The sequence below is a fragment of the Ochotona curzoniae genome, unplaced genomic scaffold, assembly GCF_017591425.1.
Source record: "Ochotona curzoniae isolate NIBS_2020 unplaced genomic scaffold, NIBS_Ocur_1.0 scaffold_3835, whole genome shotgun sequence".
In the NCBI taxonomy this organism is placed as follows: Eukaryota; Metazoa; Chordata; class Mammalia; order Lagomorpha; family Ochotonidae; genus Ochotona; species Ochotona curzoniae.
Window position 1 is genome coordinate 26083086 of NW_024467114.1, and position 19238 is coordinate 26102323.

At 56.5% G+C, this 19238-nt stretch overlaps 1 protein-coding gene across 1 annotated transcript; it reads left to right on the plus strand.

The window, feature by feature from the left end:
- The first annotated feature begins 11511 nt into the window (after positions 1–11511).
- Positions 11512–13865, plus strand: HOXA11 (homeobox A11). Its single transcript, XM_040964992.1, has 2 exons — positions 11512–12282; positions 13633–13865. Exons 1-2 carry the CDS (start codon positions 11571–11573, stop codon positions 13863–13865), a joined length of 945 nt encoding a protein of 314 aa, XP_040820926.1. The 5' UTR covers positions 11512–11570.
- The last annotated feature ends 5373 nt before the right edge of the window (positions 13866–19238 follow it).

The window sequence follows — 19238 nt, forward strand, 5'->3', positions numbered from 1 at the left end:
GAAAATTCATCATGAAAACTATTACCCCGAAGTGTCTGCATGTGTAAATGCTCCGTTTAGACCCACAAAGGAATTTGTGGGTTTTTTTTCCCTCTCTCTCCATTTATCATGTCGTGGAGACCACCTTAGAAAGTACAGGGATCCCACTTCATAGCACATTTTCAATCCAACAGTTGTTTTCAACCAGCACATTGGTTTTTGTTCAATATTCACAATTATTGCTATCTTGTAAATACAGATCCTGGGCACACTGTGAACAAGTACCTTTGCACCTGCGTTTAAGTACTTCTAGTAAACATGGAAAAAAAGTTGCCTCTATAGGTAATGATAGAGCGGTATTCCCTATTGCACGGTAGTCACTGCAGTAGAGTCTAAAAGACACACTCGTGACTTTGCTGTGCCGAGTGTGCACCACACGGAAAGAAAAGGAACAGGTTTGTCTTAAACAAACCGTGGACCATTCTTCTCGATTCTTATTTTTTTTAATGCTACCACTTTGTTAAGGAAAGGGAAAAACCCCTCCCAACTAAGGTCCTGAACACTGTAAGTGCATTAAGGTGATTGTAGTGGCATGCATCCTTAAAGGGAGAACGCAGAGATAGGGTGAATTTCCAGGCTCCCTGTGGAAAATGAAAAACAGTTGTTTAGCCTCAGCAACACCCCGGCTGCCGTATTTTAAAAATCTGCCATTGGGTCTGCCTGTGTTTTAGAGGGCAGGTTGTGATATTTGTTGAAATGACAGGACTAAGAAAGGCCTTAAACCTTGACCTTGAGGGGGGAAAAAAAAGACAATTTGTGACCTTGACTTTTGACAGCTCATGAATTGGTCTCGGCTGGATTAGTAGATCAAGGGCGCCACCTGGTGTTGACAAGCCTCCTTGTAATTCTTCAGCTTCAAGGGACTTGAGAGGGAGCGAACTCTTAGCCCCTGGACTTGTTTTTGGAGATTTTAGTACTTATTTCTCTAGCTTCACATGAAGCACATTTGAATATATGTAAATTATACCTGTGCCTGTATATATGTGAATGTATCATCTGTGTGTATACATGTATACATTTGCATCCCAGTGCTTGTGTGTGCTTGTATATAAGTTTGTAGAGTCTGTACAGATATGGTATCATTCATTCATGGCTGATGACATGTTTGTAATTTAACGTGATTTCTAGAGTGGAGGTACAAAATGTACTTGACTGTGAAATCTTGCCCTTTTCTTTCACGTCCACATTTGACGTCTCGCGCCTTGCACAGCATTGTGTTTCTGCAGGTCTGCTTTGAAAGCTGTAGCTTTTCTTGCCACAGCCCAGGAGGGCTCCCTAAGTCACCAGGCTTCCTTGGCGCACCCCCCCAAGGTGGTCCTGCTATCCTAATTAGAGCGATCAGGGAGTCTTTACGGCAAATAAAAGTTGTGGACGTCTCGCTGACTCTAGGGGTTCTAGGGTTACATTTTCAGAAATTGAAAGAGACCCACCCCTCAAGAGGTCAGTAGAAATTTCAGGAGCTCCTGTCCACCGAATGACCTGCAGAGTATGGAGGCGTGGGGAGACTTCCCCTGGAGATGTGAGCGCTGAGTACCGCCTCAGGCAGTATGCCATCTTCTCTGGCTATTTGATTTGTGGCAGGAGTAAATGTGTTTAATATTAACAACCACCATCAAATATAGATTGCTAAGTATTACATCTACCGTTCATTGACAACCCCTCCCTCCGACAACACATCGAGTGCTGTGTTCAGAGCCATAAATAACCTATGTACTTTTTTATACCGAAAATGCCGGGAGCCAGCGTGTTTTCGTCAAACGCTGGTGGAGCCTGTGGCCTTGGGGATGTACAGAATTTCGAGTTGCAGATTCCTCCTTGTGTCTCTCCGGGAGGAGCGTCATCATGAATGCTCATTTTCTTGGAACATAACATCACTTGGTGACAAATGCTGCTGATGGAAAAAGCTGTCTGGCCTTGCCCGAACAGCGACTTGTGGAAAGGAGAGAAGCTCTAACTGCCTCCAAGGAGGATGGTCTCAGGACGCACACACGGAGCCAGCGGCCTGCTAGGAGACAGCCTGCGGAGGCTGCCCCCAAGGACTCCCAGCCCTGAGATGGACACAGAGCTGCAGACTCAACTCCCGGAGTGGAGTCTTCCCCACCTCTCGCACTACACCACAGCACAGGGGCTCTCAAAATGTCTGCAGCCTTGGCACAACCCTCCTCCAAGCACACTGTGTGTTAAAGCAGCTCAGAGCAGCCAGCGGGACGCTCTTCCTCCGAAGAGAAATATTTTGCTTTAGATGTGAGAAAGATTGTGAGCCTCAAGCCCAGGCCCAAGGCAGCAACAGCTCCGCAGCCACCGGACTCGGTTCTCGCCAAGGCGCCACCCTGCACCGCAACCCTGGGTAAAGTAGCAGCCTCTAAATGCACCCCCCCCCATGCTTTCCCTCCTGTTTTTGAACCTTTTATAACAGAAGAAAGAGCTTTCAACCACCCTCCCTCCCACCACAGTCCTAAAATGATGGTGATGGTGATAATCGCGTCTAACTCCACTCTTATTTAAAATGTTCATCCGTCTACCAGATAATGCAAGGCGGTTGTGGGTAGACTCCTTCACGTCCCGGTAGAATCAGTGACAAAACTTTGGGGCGGGGGAGGACCACAAGGTATCCGGGAGGGTGCCACCCTCATCTTGGAAAAATAGGGAGAGTCAGACACAACGCTGACCCGTCACGAACAGTGTTCTGAGAAACCTGCTTGAAAGGTTATTTTTTTTTTCTAAAAAGGAAACTCTGCTTGAATTTTTAAAATTATAAATATGAGACTTTTTAAAAAACTTGCTTTTTCCATCTGCTCTTACTACTGTCAAATTTATGACGTTATTCTAAATGGATGATTGTAAAATGCCATTGTGCATTTCACTACTATTTATACCTGATGCAGACCCGAAACTATCTGTTCAAAAAAAATGTTTGAACAGAAAGGGAAAGGATAAAAAAAAAAAAATGTAAGGGGCGGGGAGGAAATTATTTATTTTTTGAAAAAAAAAATGCAATCTTATTGAAATGGTTTCTTAAGATTCAGCACAAGGGAGCACAGTCTAGCTGGGGGGTGAGACATTCGTGGGAGGGCGGCTCTCAGCATGAACCCGGACCACACTGCCCAATAATGCGGGCATATTGCGCTCTGCTGCCCGCCTTGGTTCACGGGAGTTTGGTGAAGACGCGGCTGTCTCGCTCCCCACCGCACCCTTGTCCTCTCTCTGCGAATCCCGGGTGTAAGAGCTCTGGCTGAGGTCGCCGAGTCAGTGGGTTAGAGGCGCCCTGGTGGACTTGGCGGTCCTCTGGTGGACTTGGCGGTCCTCTGCTGGGGAGACACTGCGAGGGGCTTGTTGATTTACGCACATTCCTCTAAACTTGATCAAATGCGTGTCAGCAGCCCGAGACCTGGAGAATTCAGACAAATGTGCAGCGAGTTGCCCACGTCCCATTTTTCATAAGCAAAGATGGAGCCTTATCCCATAGGCCCCGAGGAGATTTATGCGCAAGTTTTAAGACAGGCATGCTAATTAAGCTTTCCTCCGCTCGGCCGCCGCCGGGTCAGTAACAGCCAGCTTCAGGCTCGGCCAAAATGTCCGCTCAGGCCTCGCGTCCATCAGCGCCGACCCACGCCGGACACCGGCTTGCTTTCTATTTTATTTTATGTTCAAGGGAAGGGCAAAAAGGACGCTGGCGCAGAGTAAGTCCCTCGGTTGAGGCAACCTAGGCCCTTGCCACCCTGAATTTTTTCTGTGCTCAGTTCGCAGCGGCACCCACCGCATCGCGGAAATCGCCCAGCCGCGGTGGGATCGCCGCTCGGTGCCGCGCCCAGGGGCGCGGGGCAAGACACATGCGAGAAGCGCTGCCGGGGAACCCGAAGAGCGCTGGGGGTCGCCACGGAGGCGCGATTCTCCGGTCGGGACTAGGCTTGTGGACCGGTTAGGGGCATGCGGCAGCAAGAACGCTAGCAGAGGCCGAAGCCGGGACCCCGGATGGCGCGCCCGGCGCACGCTGCAGGGCCGGGGCTGCTGCGGGAGGGTCGCCCGCAGCTAAGGCTGACGTCACCGCAGACCGAGCGGGCTTCGTGGCAGCTCTCCCCTGGAGCGCCGGTGATGGAGACTGAGGGTTTTGTGCGGGTGCCCCCTTTTCCGCCCCGCCCCGCCCTCCCCAGGAGAATAATCGGGTATTTAATCTCTCCCGGTCTTAATTCTTGGCAGCGTGGAAGGTGGTTTGCAACGGGAAATAAAACTTGACAGGAGCATTTTCTCTAAAAGGGGTTTTCAGACGGGCTGAAAAGAAACCGTGTTTTTCTCTAGCAAACACTTCCGCCTTCAGCGCCCGGAGCTGAGGGGTGGGATGGGGGCTCCCTGAGCGCCCCAAGCGAATAGGGCACTTAGGGCCTGAGTTGTAGACGCCCGTGGCCGGGGCTGCGCGCCGAGCCTACAACTGCGTTCCGCACTTGGGCTGGGAGCGGCCTTGGAGCTTGCTGCACCCTCGGGCTAGGCTATAGGCCCCAGCGCCGCCGCACCAGCACCCACCGGGCGCAAGGGGAACTTGGCACCGACGAGCACTTGGATGGCACCCGAAGAAAGAACTCAGGCGCTGGCGGGAGGGCAGCGGGGGACGGGCAGGCGAAAGATGGGGGCTTGGGAGAGGGCCTTGCACCGCTGGACCCTGCCTCTGGGCCTGGTCGCTTGGAGCGGGGACTAGAGCTTTCCAGGGAGGCGGCGGGATCAGAACAAGGGGTGGGGGTGGCGGCGGGGGTGCTTTGTTTGCCAGCCGCAGGCCTGCGGCGGGCCGTGCACAAGATGGAGGGGGCATGGGGTGAGCCGCGCAGTGTGCGTGGGTTCTCCGAGCTGCCACTGGGTGGACGAGACAGCCGGAGACAGACGCGTCCCCCTCCGGGCCGCTCAGAGGGCGCTCTCCTCCTGGGTCGGTAGAGGTCAAGTCCTCGGCGCCGCCACCGCCGCCGCCATGGTCAGGGCCGGCCCTGCCGGCCGCAGGAAAGAAAACGCAAACCGCACGACTGTCAGGGACTCGCTCCCGCCGCCCATGGGTTCTGATAGCCTGGACACCCACCGACCCCGGAGGCTGGGATCTTTGCATGACCTCCTCCGATCTTCTTCGCGGTGGCCCTTACTGGACTAGAGGCCCCGCAGCTAGCAACGGCCCAGGCCTTGTCTCCGTCCCGGTAGTGTGGGCTCTGCCCCAGTCTTGGAGATGGAGCCGCCAGAGGCCTATTCGGAGAGAATGGGCTCGCCTGTACATCCTGGACCACGATCCAACCCAGACCGGGTAGGAACCAGGGACCGGGCGGGGCCGGGGGCGGGGAATGGGATAGGATAGGGGTGCAGAGACCCCGCTGGGGCGCATCAGGCCTTCAGAAAGACCGCGGTGTCTGGATTCTATTTGCCTGTCTGAAATCTGCGCTGAGGTGTGAGGTGGACCCCTCAAGGAAACCCTGGATTCACAGGCCTCAGGAATGGCCCACTTCGCTCCCCGAGGAGGGAGTCGCTGGCCTATGGCAAATCTGCGCGCCTCGCCTTGACGAGTCTCTGAGCCTGCGACTGCAGGTGAACCCAAGAGAGGCTCTCTTCCCTCCCCCACTTTCCCCGAGAGAGAGGCTGGACTTTACCCCAGGGGCTGCATAGAGGCTGTGGAGCAGCCGTGGAGGACTTGGCTGGAATGGGTAAGGTCGCAGCAGGGTCTAGCAGGCGGAGCAGCAGGCTGCGGGGGCAGGGCTGGGTGAGGGTGGGCGCTCTTCCTGAGCCGTGGATGTGAGCCACCAAGGGCCCTGAGCGAACCTGAAGCTGCCCTAGTTTGGCCCTTGGTGCAGGGGTCGGGTACCCTGTCAACTCCAGGGCCAGGAAACGGCCATGGTCCACTACTGTCCGTTTCTGTCCCCCCACCCTTCTGTCCGCTACTGTAGACACCGTCTGCCCTCCAGGAAACCCGTTTGCTCCGAAGCTAGGAGGGGATGGGAGGCAGATGGTGGGAAACAACTTCAGCCTTCCGTGTCCCTCCATGCCTCCTCCCTCCCCCGTTTGTTCCCACTCTGTAGGGAAAAAAAAAATGAAATCTTCCCTAATAAGCCCACGAGAATAAAAATAAATAAAAAAGGAAGAGCCTTCACTTCTCCCATCAGTTGGAGACCCACTAAAAACTAAATGATAACCATATTGGCCAGGCACTTAAGCCCTGTGCCCCAGCCTTCCATGGCCAGCAGGATCTAAAAGCATTAGGGGGCCACTGAACTTGCTAGTCTGACCAAGAATCCACCCTGAGGTCAAGTTCAAGGCATTACCTGTCCCCCAGCTTTGAGGAGGAGGTAGGGGAGCTGCCAGGGGAGGATGTCCCCTCCTGGTGCTGCCAAGAGTGGCTCTCCTCTGATGCATCAGTGTTTGGGCAGCACTGAAAATGTGCTGGCTCGGTCATGATTTGCTAATAAACCATTCCCTAAGAACAGATACAATGGAGTCATCTCCTGGGCCATCGCAGGCAACCCATCTCCCTAGATGTACCACAGGACACCCCTCCTACTCGGAAAGGGTTGCCAGCACACCCCTCCCCCCAGCAAAGGCTCTCTGTTGCTACTCCAGGTCCTCCTTCCCCTTGCACCTGTGTGTAATATGGTCGCTAGGGTTGAAATGGTCTTTGGAGTGCCTTTGTCATGAGAATGTCATGTTGGATGACAGAGGTAAGGCAGAGGCAGAATACTGGCTGGGTTTGAAGCAAGCCATGGGGAACAACAACTGCAGACGGGGAGATGAGGTTGGTCATGTGGGCCCAAATCTGCCCAAGCTAGCTCCCGCCTGGGAATACCCAGCCCGAAAATGCACCACCGATGGGTCCCATAGAAGAACAGGAAGACAAGTAGTTGGGTGTGGGATTCCAGGAAACCTCACATATCTACCAGTCCCTTTCCTGGGCCCCCAGTAGGGGCTCTCACTACCTAGGAGACACTAGGAATGGTGAGAGGCCCCAGAGCCCAGAAGGGGGGCCTAGGAGGCCAGCAGCAGGTCAGCAGAGGAGCTGCAGGGGCCTAAGAGTGGTGTGACCTAGCGGGGTGTAGGGGACAGCAGCCTTGGCTGCAGGGACCGGGCGCCAGGCATTCGGAGGACTCCAAGTGCAAGCCCTGAGGTCTTAGGACAAAGAGCACCCATTGCCTCCCAAGGAGAGGAGATGGCGGCCTGGCAGCTTCACCAGCTGAGGCCTGGGAACTAGGAGACCGGCCATGCCCCTCAGCCAGCCGGAGCCACGTCCTTCCTTGGAACGAGGAGCTGTTTAGCTTGAGTGGCTCCATAGACTTCCCTGGAAACGTACCTCCCCACCCCATTCCCCTTGCACAACTGCGCTAGCTAAAGGTATAGCTTGGCGGGGTGGTGGGAGGGATGTGGAGGGGTACACCCAGACTATGCGGAGGTCACCTCCTCCTGGACACAAGGCCGCCTGCCCGCAAGCCCACTGCTGCCGGCATCCCTGGGGCTACAAGAAGAAGCAGAGGCGGCAGACGCGCCTAGACACACTTTATTCCTTGATTCCTCCTGCAACGGCGGCTGAAAGGCCGGTGCACCGATCCTTGCCCTCGCCAGGATGCACACAATCCTGCCCAACCCTTAGGACCAAACCAAACCGAGAAGGTCTGTTGTGCTAACCCAATTTCCTCGTTCGCCGTTTCCGCCTGACAACCGCGGGGGCGCCGGCCGGCCTCTCTCCTTGTGGGCCACCTCCAAAGGCTGCGCGGGGGAGCGACCCGGCCTCGGCGGCCTCGCCGAGGGCGGCCTAGACCTTGAAGTTTGGAAAAACAAGAAGACTGGAACCATCTCCCTCCCTTCTGCGGAGATACACGCGCGCGCACCGTCAGGCCGCCGCCACTTCCTGCCTTTGTTTTTCTTCCTCCAAACATTTTTGGCGTCTTGTATGAGCTGCCGTGGGGTTCCGGGGTGACGGTGGAAGGAAATATGAGCCAGATACTGTTTCGTCTCCTGAGAAAAAACAGCGCATGGGAAAGCAGTCCCCTGGGGGCCAATGTCACAGCCTTGCCAGCCGCGGTCTCTTCAAGAATTGGAACTCGGACTTGGCCTTCTGCGGCGGCTTCAGCCCCAGCCGGGTCTTTCCCAGGAGCCCGGTGAGCTCAGCTTGGCTTCCTGGGCCTCCTGCAAAGCCAAGGAATTAGATTAGGGTCAAAAGCTAGGGAGGAGACGTCTCTGGCGCCCCTTCTTGTCCCAGACTTGATCCGACTCTCAGGGCTGCGCACGCCCTCGCCAGCCCCGGTAGTCCGCCGTGGGGACATTTTCACCTCGCCAGGATCTTAAACGCTAGTGGCGCAGGAGGACCGAATGTTGTGCAGCCTTGAGCATCTAAGCACCCCCCTCCCCTTACGGTTCCTGCTGGGGAACTTGAAGCATCCGGCCTTCTGCTGGCACCGAAAGCCCTTCTCCTTCTGCACTGTCCCCGCAGCGCCCCCACACGTCCTCCGGGCACCCCGTGCTCCCATGCAGCCGGGGCGGCATCACCCTGCCAGCCGCTCCCGGAATGCCTTCCTTCGCGCCAGCGTCTCCTCGGAAATTCGCCTTGTCTTCCACGCACACCCGGTGAAAACTGACCGACCGGCACCCTCTCGCCGGGCCCTACAGGGAAAGGTGGCGGAGAGGGGAGAACACGGGGAGCAACGTTAGGTGAGGATGGCTCACACCCCTTACCAGTCTTTTCCTGCGGGGACCCCCTCTGTCTGGTGCACCGATCTAATTAAGAGAGGGGCTGGGGGAGGCGGCCGGCATCCCCCGCTGGCGGGCCACCGCGGCCAGTCTGCTCAGGCACAAGCTGAAGTTGACTGCCAAAACTGCTATAAAACCGCAGGTCTGTCTAGAGCTGTTTTCGGTTCTCCTAGACGCCCCCGGGCTCAATTATAGTCTTAAAAGCCCTAATACAAGTGCAAGAATTTGTTTGCCTTCATCCAGGGGCGGGGCGAGCCCTGCAGTGGTGGCGCCTTTGTTATGGCAAACTCCTGGAAACCCCTCACGCATTCCTTTTGTTCCTGGGTCGGGGCGGCGGGGACTGGGTGGGCTGCTGAAGGAGAGTTGGGGTGCCCCAAACCCAGCCAGGGGGGCAGCTCAAATACCTCTCTTTGTAACTTCTCCTTGCCCCCTTTCATCATCCCTTCTGCAAAAGATACTGTAGAGAAGCAAATATTTTGCCTCCTTGGCCACCGCTGGGAAGAGAAGTTTTTTTTTCCCCCCTCTGTTTGGCAGTCCTGTAATTGTAATTTCCCAATTTCAAGTGGTCTTTAGCCTACCCTTCCCTAGCCTCCTCCCCACCCACCCACCCACACACACACACACCCAGCTTCTCACTCACTCTGGACAAGTTACGGCGGACAAACACTCAAGCCGAAGATGCACAAATAATTTCAAGTTTAGCTCTGAGGGATTCAAGGGGCCTGGAAGTTCTTGCAGCAAATCCTGAATAAAGAGTTCATTAAACCGATGTATCCGAGTGGCTTGATTTGTAATAAGCTCCCCCTGTTAAGAGCAGAGGGGGAGTGGGGTGAAGAGTAGAGAGAACCGCATAAACATTCACGCTAATAAATTAGTTTACTCCACTGCAGAGTAATTACTCGATATGATGGATATTTATAGCAGGCATTCAAATGCAATGGCGAGCCATTCTTTGGAGAAAATACATAAGAATATTTCCAGGGCAATACATGATTAGATTTGTTATTGAGTCCGTTACAGTCAGCTCAGCAATAAATAAATAAATCGATGCTGACACTTAAATACCCAAGATCTTGGAGTTTATGCTCTAAATCTCCCCAAGATATGTAAATACCTTTGGCTATTTCCTGCACGGGGAAAGGGAAAAGGTTACCCGTGTTCATTTCTGTGACTTTACTAAGCCGACCCGTCTCCCCTCAGCCCCCTCCCCCAACCCCAGCCCTAGATCCTGCCTCGCTGCTCCTCGCCCTCTCCCTGCTTTTTGCTTCCCCCAAAATATGTCTCCTTCCAGCCTACAGCCTTCTTTTCTCTCCTCTGCAAGACAGCTAGACTCCCGCCAGCGCTCTGGTTCAATCTTTAGCGCAGATCTTCCCAAGACACCTTATCATCCAAGGTAGGAGACAGAGAGCACCTCTCTCTCCATCTCTCTCTCTCTCTCTCTCTCTCTCTCTCTCTCTCTCTCTCTCTCTCTCTCGTCGTGTCCCCTCCGTGGAATAAGTGGCGGGAAAGGGAAGGCGCACATCCCTCGCTTTCACTCTCGCGCTTCGCACGGAAGAAGAGGAAGGCGGATTTACGCCCCCCCCCATCAGACTCCTTGGTTATCACAACCCCCTTTTTTTCTCGCCGCCCCCACTTGCCCCTGCAGCTCTGGAGCTGGCGAGCAGCCTGGCGGGCTCCCTCCTCCCTCCCCCAGAAGGTGCAGCATACCCAGGGGAAGCCAACTCGGTTGTCAGCGCCTCGAAAGCCGCGCAGCGCGCGCCTAAAATGCTGGGTTTCCGACGCCTCCGCTCCCCGAAGACCAGGCACGGCGAGTGCCGCGGTGAGCGGCGGCGCGGCCCCGCGCCTCGGCTCTGCCCAGCCGGTCCCCCGAACCCCGGCAGGCGAGGCGGCGAAGGGAAGGGGGTCTTCTCTTTCCGAGGGCAAGGAGGTGGCGTGGGGAGGCAGGCAGGGAGGAGGCAGGCAAAGGTGGATCCCGGATGAGACGAAGGCCCTTTCGGACCCCGCGAGATCCTCCCCAAACCCCGGGGGGAAAGCCGCCCGGCTGTCGGCGGTTTAGGGACGGAAGGTATTAAAGCGCTTCGGAAGTGACCCTGAATGCGAGCGTGTAATCAAGCCACCGTGCAAATCGGACAAGCCACGAGGCGAGCACATCCACGCCAGCAAACCCTGGCCCAGAGCGGGGTCGGCCGCTCTGGGGCCTCCCCAAGCGAGCCTGTGCAGGGGTGAAGGGGGGTTGCGAAGAAGGGGGTGCGAGTGCAAACCTCCCCAGGACCCCAGGCCTCCAGGCTCCCACCTGGGCCACCCCGTCCCAGTCCTCCCGGGGGTGTGGGGAGGTGGGGGGCGGGAGTTGAGGTCTCACCGCCCAAGGCGCGCTGGAGGCCCCGCGCCCCTTGAGGCTGAGCACTGGCTGGCTGCACTGGGGGCTGCACCCCGGCCCCGCTGCGCGCCGGGAGCCCCCCCTCCCTCGCCCCCAGCTAACATGAGTTACACCGGCGATTACGCGCTTTCGGTGAGAACGCGGAGTGACGAGCTGTTGCTTCCCTTGAGGTGGCTACAAAGAAAGGAAGGCGGGGAGGGAGGGGAGGGAAAAGGAAAAAAAAAAAAAAGGAAAGAGGGAGAGTTTAAAAAAAAAAAAAAGGCCGGGACTCGCTAGCTCGCAGCTTGTCAATTTCAACATCGGGTCACATGACCAGCACCTCCCTGCTAAGGATGGGGATAGATTTCCACGTCAGCTTACGTCTCCAAATTTCTACTTCACGGATCCGCTTCAAAGAGGCAGCTGCAGTGGAGAATCATGTTAAGCTCGGCTACTGCGGAGAGCCCGAGGTAGCCCAATGATGGATTTTGATGAGCGTGGTCCCTGCTCCTCTAACATGTATTTGCCAAGTTGTACGTACTACGTCTCGGGTCCAGACTTCTCCAGCCTCCCTTCTTTCTTGCCCCAGACCCCGTCTTCGCGCCCAATGACATATTCCTACTCCTCCAACCTGCCCCAGGTCCAACCCGTGCGCGAGGTGACCTTCCGCGAGTACGCCATTGAGCCGGCCGCTAAGTGGCACCCCCGCGGCAATCTGGCCCACTGCTACTCGGCCGAGGAACTGGTGCACAGGGACTGCTTGCAGGCGCCCAGCGCGCCCGGCGCGCCCGCCGACGTGCTGGCCAAAGGCTCGGCCGGCGTCTACCACCACCCCACCCCCGCCGTCTCCTCCAATTTCTATAGCACCGTGGGCAGGAACGGAGTCCTGCCGCAGGCGTTCGACCAGTTTTTCGACACCGCCTACGGTACCCCGGAAAACCTCGCTTCCTCCGACTACCCCGCGGACAAGAGCGCCGCCGAGAAGGGGCCACCGGCGGCCACGGCGACCTCGGCGGCGGCGGCGGCAGCGGCCACGGGCGCGCCCGCAACTTCAAGTTCGGAGAGCGGCGGCGGTGGCGGCGGCTGCCGGGAGGCGGCGGCGGCGGAGAAGGAGCGGCGGCGGCGCCCCGAGAGCAGCAGCAGCCCGGAGTCTTCTTCCGGCCACACTGAGGACAAGGCCGGCGGCTCCAGTATGTATAACAGGCAGCGCCCTGCGCTTTATGGAAGGGGAGTTGGAGACCGAGCGAGGCACCGCTGTTAAATTTTTATATGCTGTTTTATAAGCATATAAGGTTTATGAAGGGCCTTTAGGTTTCCCCCAACAAAACTTTGTTATAAAAGGCGGGATCACGTGGCGAGTGCTGAAATTGGCCGTGAAATACCCACCGGCCAAAGGCTGCCTTACAAAAAAAAAAAAACCCTCCCCCCTTTTCCCCCTTTTTTTCTTTCCCCCCCCCCCTTTCTCAGCAGCTCCCAAGCCCGGCGGCAGTTCCAGGCCGCCCGGGACCGGCTCCGGGCTGGGGGGAGCCGGAGGTGGGCGACCGTAAACTCCCCCTCGCCAGAGCTCTGGGGCCTTGAAGAGCCAGGTAATCCGAAGGTTTTTATAAAAGCCATGTGTTGCGCCGTCCGGGCCTGCAGCCTGCTGAACGCGCGTTTCACAGCTAAAGTAGCCCGCCATCCTCCAGCAATGCATGAAAAGACACAAAATTAGTGCAAAGTTAACCCCCTCTTTTTTTCTCTCTCTCTAAAGGAAGCCACCTTCCGCTGGCGCGGGGGGCTATTGCGCTCAGCCCGTGGTTCGCTGCGTGGTATTTAAATTTTTCTTGTTCTGTCAGAAGCGAGATTTTTTTTTTTTCCTCATGGAGGGTGGTGGTTGTGCTTTTTAAGAGTGGGGAAGTTAAGCCTACTCGCGGCTTCGGACGTTCCCCTCCCTCCCCATGCGCCCACCCTTCTTAAGCCAGCGCCCCTGCCCTGCGCCAGAGTCAGGGGCGCCGAGCAAGGAGCCCGGGAAGGGGTGGAGGGGTCCCTGCTGGCGGCGGCCAGGATTCAGGCTCCACAAAGACCCGCCGGCCGGCCAGCCTCCCGGGTTGTTAACGAGGGCCCAGTCCCGGTTGCCATCGGGAAATACCGGGGCTGGCGGCCGCCTTTACTGCCTGGGGCGCAGGCGGTCCAGGTGCTGGGAGGTGAAATGTCCCTCGGGCGGCTGTTTGTTTAGTCTGGCGGGGCGGGAGACGCAGCGGCAACCCCCCACTCGGCCGCTTTCAAAGCAGCCTCGGCGGCGCAGACTCGCCTGTTGCTGCGCGGAGCCCTCCTGGGCTGTGCTGGGGCCAGCGCAAGCGACTTTCCCCCCGGGAACCCTCTCTCTGCCTCCAAGCCTCTTCCAGCTCGTCCTAGGTTCTACAGGCGAACAGGGGCCTTGTGGGGGCTCTCCTGGCCCGGGCTTGGGCTGGGGACGTCGATGCCAGATGGCTGGGCTCCCTCCATCTCCCCCTACTCCGGGGCCTGGCTCCTCACGCGCGCCTGTTTTTCTGCTGTCCTAGGTGGTCAACGCACCCGCAAGAAGCGCTGCCCCTACACCAAGTACCAAATTCGGGAGCTGGAGCGCGAGTTCTTCTTTAGCGTCTATATCAACAAAGAGAAGCGCCTGCAGCTGTCTCGCATGCTCAACCTCACCGACCGGCAGGTCAAAATCTGGTTTCAGAATAGAAGGATGAAGGAAAAAAAAATCAACAGGGACCGCTTACAGTACTATTCGGCCAACCCGCTGCTCTAAAGCTGCCGCTGGCTGCGACGAGCTGGGTGGGGGGATTCAGACACAGGAAGTGTGAGATGCGCAGATTTTGCCCTTGACAAGGTCAAGCCACGTGGTGACTTTGGAGGAGAAAAGAAAAAGTGTATCAGAGGGGGAGACCAGCCCAACCAGAGGAGCCTTGAACTGTCCTGGTGAGGCTCTCGGTGGTTTAAGATTTCTGAGTTGGATTCTGAGTTGAGTTGTGCATCAGCTAAGAATGAATGGTTTGGGACCCCCTGGTAGCTATCTGAGCCTGTAGAGCTGGGAGCAGGTGGGGTGTGGTCTCCCTAGGGGACTGGGCCCCCTTGCCAGGGTCCCCTAGAGAGGGACCTCATCCCTTGAGAGCCCCCCCCCCCCCCGGGAAGCCTCCCCATCACCTCCTTCTCTGGACCCATGAGTCAATAAGCTGTGTACTCTGCTAGCCCAGTTGAGCTTGGGGAGAGAGCAGAAGGAAGGCAGGGGTGGGGGGTCCTAGGGACTTGGATTAGCGCTGCTTTCCAAACCCCATGTGAAAGGCAGCTGGACCCAGAGGTGGACCAGGAGAACGAAGGCCACGGAGTCTCCCATTCCAAGTGGCCTCACCAGGGCCTCTCCACCCTCCCAACTGCCCATGGGCGGCTATGTCCTGGGTCTGACCTACTGCCGCCTCCTGCAGCCCACTTGGCTTTGTCTTTCTACCAAACGGGGTCTCTCCATCCCAGCCTCCCTCCAGACCCAGAACCTAGTGGTGGCGGGAACTGGCGGTTCCCAGTGGTGGAAGGCGAAGAAGAGCCGGGAGGCTGCATGCTGGCCCCGCCATTTCTGCAGGAAATGCCTGTGGGCTTCGCCGGTGTGTGGCCAGAGCCTCACCACACTTCAGGAAACCTGGATCGTCTTGGTGGCGGGCAGAAGAGCCCAGGGCCCTGTCCAGCAGGTCCTAGGCCAAGGCTGGGAGGGGTGCGAGTCCCTCCCAGGCACCCAGTTCCGGCAGCGCCATCCTCTGCCCTTGTGGGCTCCTGAACTGAGCTTGGAGGTTTCCTAGCAATCTTCCAAGAGCCTGAGAATGATTTGGAATTATTTTAAAACAGATAAATAGTATATTATATTATATATATTTCCCGGAAGGAACCAAAGCGAATTTTAAAAGATGCAATGCAGAGGGGTGGGGGAAGAGGATGAAAATATTTAAAGGCTCTGTTTACAGTGTTCCATGATTAAACGCGCTCACTGCTAAGAATGTTTTGAATGTACGCTTCATACAGGGATGGTGTTCGAAAGACTTGTAAATAAAGGAACCCTAACCTAGCTGTCTTGTTGGAATATGGCCTTTTGTCAATCAATCCCGCGTCAATTTCCTTTCAGGGTAGGAAGCATCCTGATGTCCCTGGCGAAGTTCCAGGCAGTGCCTGAGAGCTTTGGCTCCACCAGGGCCTGCCTGGGGACCTGACGGGGAAGCTGGCACCCTGGCATGGAGTCCTCTCTATTGAGAAATGCCCGGGGGGCTCTGCTGGTGCTAGGAGGGTTGGCTGGTCCCCAGGTCTTACCCAGGCGATGGGGCACAGGGAAAATAAAACCAGTAGACACTTGGGTGTCATGGAGTTCTGGTGTGACATTCTTTGTCTCCTTGCTGGCCTGCTATATATTGCCAAATGTCTGCCTTCTCCCTCCTGTCCGTATTGCCCATTCCTCACACAGGAGCAGGTTGTCAGGGAATCCGGAAGTGCTGGCTGAGCCAGGCTTTAGCTGCCACGTGGCGCAGGTGTAGGCGACATGGTGGTTGGCTGTGTCCTTTCTGGCAGTGGGATCCAGGTGGGTTCTCCCAGGGCCTAGAATGCAGAATTCCATTGGTCAGTCTGACCTCATCCCTGGAAGAGGCCTTGGGGCCTGTAGTGGTGGCCAAGGGGCACTGACCAGGAGTGGGGAGCATTCTTGTACACCTGCAGAGTGGGAAGCATTCTAGGGTGCCTGGGAGGAGGGGCAGACGGACCTGGGGCTGCCACTTCCCTTGGGGGAGAGAAGGATGTCTTTTTGCTCTTTGTTTTCTGCCTTTGAACTTCTGCCTTAAATTTGGACATCACCCATAACCTTGAGGGGCAGGGCTGAGGGGGCTGGCAGCGCCTTTTGTTGCCCACCCTTATTCTGTCTGCCGCCACCCAGGCGGGGCCAGATCGACAGAGAGGGTCTCATTTGGAGAGACCCCACCCCACCCCAGGCCCTAGACTCTGTTTGTTTGTGTGTTTGCCTAACTGGCGGGACTGAGGAAGCTGAGCTGAAAGGGCAGTGCGACAAGCGCTAAGATGAATGTCTGGATTGATGGACACCCAGCAAGGACCAAGGGCCCCCGCTGAGGGGCAGGGAGGGGGCGGTGGAGGGTAGGAGAGCCTGAGCTTGGGTGGGGGCGGGAGGAAGACTTCCTTTGGGGTGGTTGAAGATTAACCAAAGTCTCTCAAGTTGCTGGAAAGCGTCTAGCCAGGAGGACTGCTCGCTGGCGGACGGCGGGCGAGCGCGGGTTTGATTTCTGAGCCCTATAAAAGCCCATCCCTCCGATGGCTGTGACAATGTGGTCGTAAACCCGTCTGGGGCCGGCCAATTTGCATATTTGGAATGCGCTGCTATAAACCCGGCTGGGGTTTTGGAGCAATTTCTTAGATGTAAAAATGAGATCTCAATAGCAGCCGGCTGGGCACATTCTCTCACTCTCCTCTCTCTCCTCTCTTTCCTCTCTCTCTCCCTCTCTCTCTCTCTCTCTCTCTCTGCCGGGCTGGCTATGGTGCGCTCCAGGATGGAGTCCCCGCCGCACCTAGGCGCGCAACCACCACGAGATGGCGCACTTCCGATCAATGTCAAAGCCGCCGGGGAGCCCGGAACCCCAGCGCGATTCTTGGCCTTTGTTCGCTTCTGATACCCAGAGCGGCGCGGGACGCGAGTTGACTTGTCCCGCTCCCCTTGGTGGCAGGCACAGAAGGGTCCGCACTCTGGAAGGGCTGCGTGGCGCGAGCTCGAGCCGTGCGCCCTAGCCAGGCCTCTCGAGGGTCGCGGCGGTGGCTGCGGTGGCGCCGAAAGCCCTCTGTCTCCCCGGCGGCGATTTCGGAAATGCGTCCAGGTAAGAGGCCCCGGGCTTTGGGCAATGGCAGGCTGGCCCGGGGTGGCCGCGGGGAGGCGGCCCCGGGGTCCTAGCGGAGCTGGGCGGCGGGTATGGCTCTGGGCGTGCGGGGTGCGAGGCGGTCAGCGTCCGCGACCCACCCCCTCCCGTTCGCCCTCCTGGCTCGCTCGCGGCGTGAGGGCCGCGGGGCAGACTCGGGCCTGGTGGAAAAGTTGACTGATTTAGCTCGGGGCGCCGAGGGCTCCAGCTGTGCGAGGATGGGGCGCGCGCGCGCGCGCATGTGTGTGTGTGTGTGTGTGTGTGTGTGTGTGTGAGAGAGAGAGAGAGAGAGAGAGAGAGAGAGAGAGACTGGACGAAACAGAAAGTTTTGCACTCCAGACAATGGTAGAGGGCCCGTGGCCGCTGGAGCGGGCACACTGCCCAGTATGGAGATCCTGCTAATAGGTGAGGTCTCCTGGTCGGCTCGAAGGCCTAGAGGAAACTTTCGTTGTTTTCCCCGAAATGGCCACTTCCCGAAAAGTCGCATTTGGTTTCCGCAGCGGCGGCTGGAGGAGTCTCGGAATTAAGGCTTATTTGAAAAGCGTAGCTATAAACTCGCCAGCGGGTTGCAGCACTTTTTTTTTAATGGAAAAAAAATTGAGATCTTTTGCATAAGTTTGCAAACCTGCCAAAACGCGGTGTGATGACCTCGCCGCCGCTTTCAGCTATCTGGCGCCAAGGATAAAGTCCAGTGGAGTAATCACTCCGTCGGGGTTGTCGCCGATCAGGGCTTACATGATTATAATTCACTCACCTTTCAAATAAGTCATTGCATTTCCCTTTCGTATTTAAGTGCTGAATCCCATATTTTTTATTCGCTTCTTCAGATTTTTTTTTCTCTTCCTGAATATACAGTGCGGAGGAAATTTCAGAGAATTTACGGGTCCTCTCTAAATATGTATGTTTGCGTGTCTGTAGATTTTGCCTATCAAGTCGCTTGTCTTTGTTGAATCCTCTGCAGTCCCAGATCCACCTCAGGGCCAGAGGTTGTTGACTAGGAATAAAATAAGAATATTGCAATTCGAGGGCTGTGAAAAAAAAAGGGGGGGGCTGCAAACCTCTTTACCTCTCTCCACGAGAGTAGGGACCAGGGGAAGGACTTGGGGAAAAAAAATAATAAGTCAAGCATGCTATTAAGAGGTGTACTGCACCTGATCACCCCAAAGCAGATCTAGCAAACGCCCCTGGCAAGGTAGGAGTCCTCGCAGGTGAGCAGAGCTTTGCTGTAATGATGTTTCAGCCATGCATGCTTGGATGCCGGAGTCTGGAAGCCCTAAGCTTTTGTTGCAACCAGATAGGCGGATACAGCGCTTGTTTTTTCTCCTTTGGGGTGGGTGGGGGAACCCGAGTTCCTGATGGTTAATTCAGAGCCCCGAAAAACATCCAAGTTGAGGTCCAGATACAAATTGTTTACTGATTCTCTCAGTCATGAGACGTTTTCCCTCCCCCCTAAAGAACTTGGTTTGGGCGAGATGTTTATTTCTCGTCCCATGCAAGGGCCTACTGGGGAACAGGAATCCGCCTTTTAGTGAAGGGCAGCTTAATCCTTGCTCAAGGGCTTAATCCGCCGGACTGGACCTCTACTTCCGCCCCGGGCAGCCCGTGGAGGTTGTCACCCAGGTAGAAACGGGCAATATTTACTCCAAAATCAAACACAGACTCCGAGGGTGGCCGGCGCAGCTGCTGCTTGCCCAGGCCTGCTGGCTTGAGGCTTCGGGTCAAAGGCATCGTGAGAGAGAGACAGGGAGATCTAGCCGCGGGAAAGAAGGGGACCGAGAGAAGGAGGGCCGCCGGCGGCAGGGAGCGAGAGCGCGCGGCCAAGCGCAGGCCCGCACCGCGATGGCAGCACTCGGGGAATGGATGAGGAGCTCAGGCGATGGATACAGGAGATATTTTATGGAGGAGCCATTGCCATTGTGCTGCAGTGAAGGCGAAGTGAAGTGCTGTGAAGTGCAGTTTGGGGGCCAGCGGGGATGCTGGGACCAAGAGAGAACAGGGCCGAGGCACAAAGCGCATTGGGCTTCAGTTTCCGCGGCGGCTTGAATCTAGCAGGCAGTCGGGGTTGGCGCTCCCCGCTGCCATCCGGATCCAGCAAGTCCTGGTCGGAACTGAGCTTCCCGACCGGAGCCGCGGAGCTCTCTTGTGCACGCACACGCCCCGCTGTTTTTGTTGTTTTGTTTTGTTTTTCCTTAAGAAAAAAAAAAAAGCTCAAATCTAATATCCCATTTGGTCTA

Bases quoted from the DNA above. Each gene is read 5' to 3' on its own strand.
- HOXA11 (XM_040964992.1), top strand. From the start codon at position 11,571: ATGATGGATTTTGATGAGCGTGGTCCCTGCTCCTCTAACATGTATTTG. The intron at 12,283-13,632 runs GTATGTATAACA...CTGCTGTCCTAG, and splicing joins GGACAAGGCCGGCGGCTCCA to GTGGTCAACGCACCCGCAAG.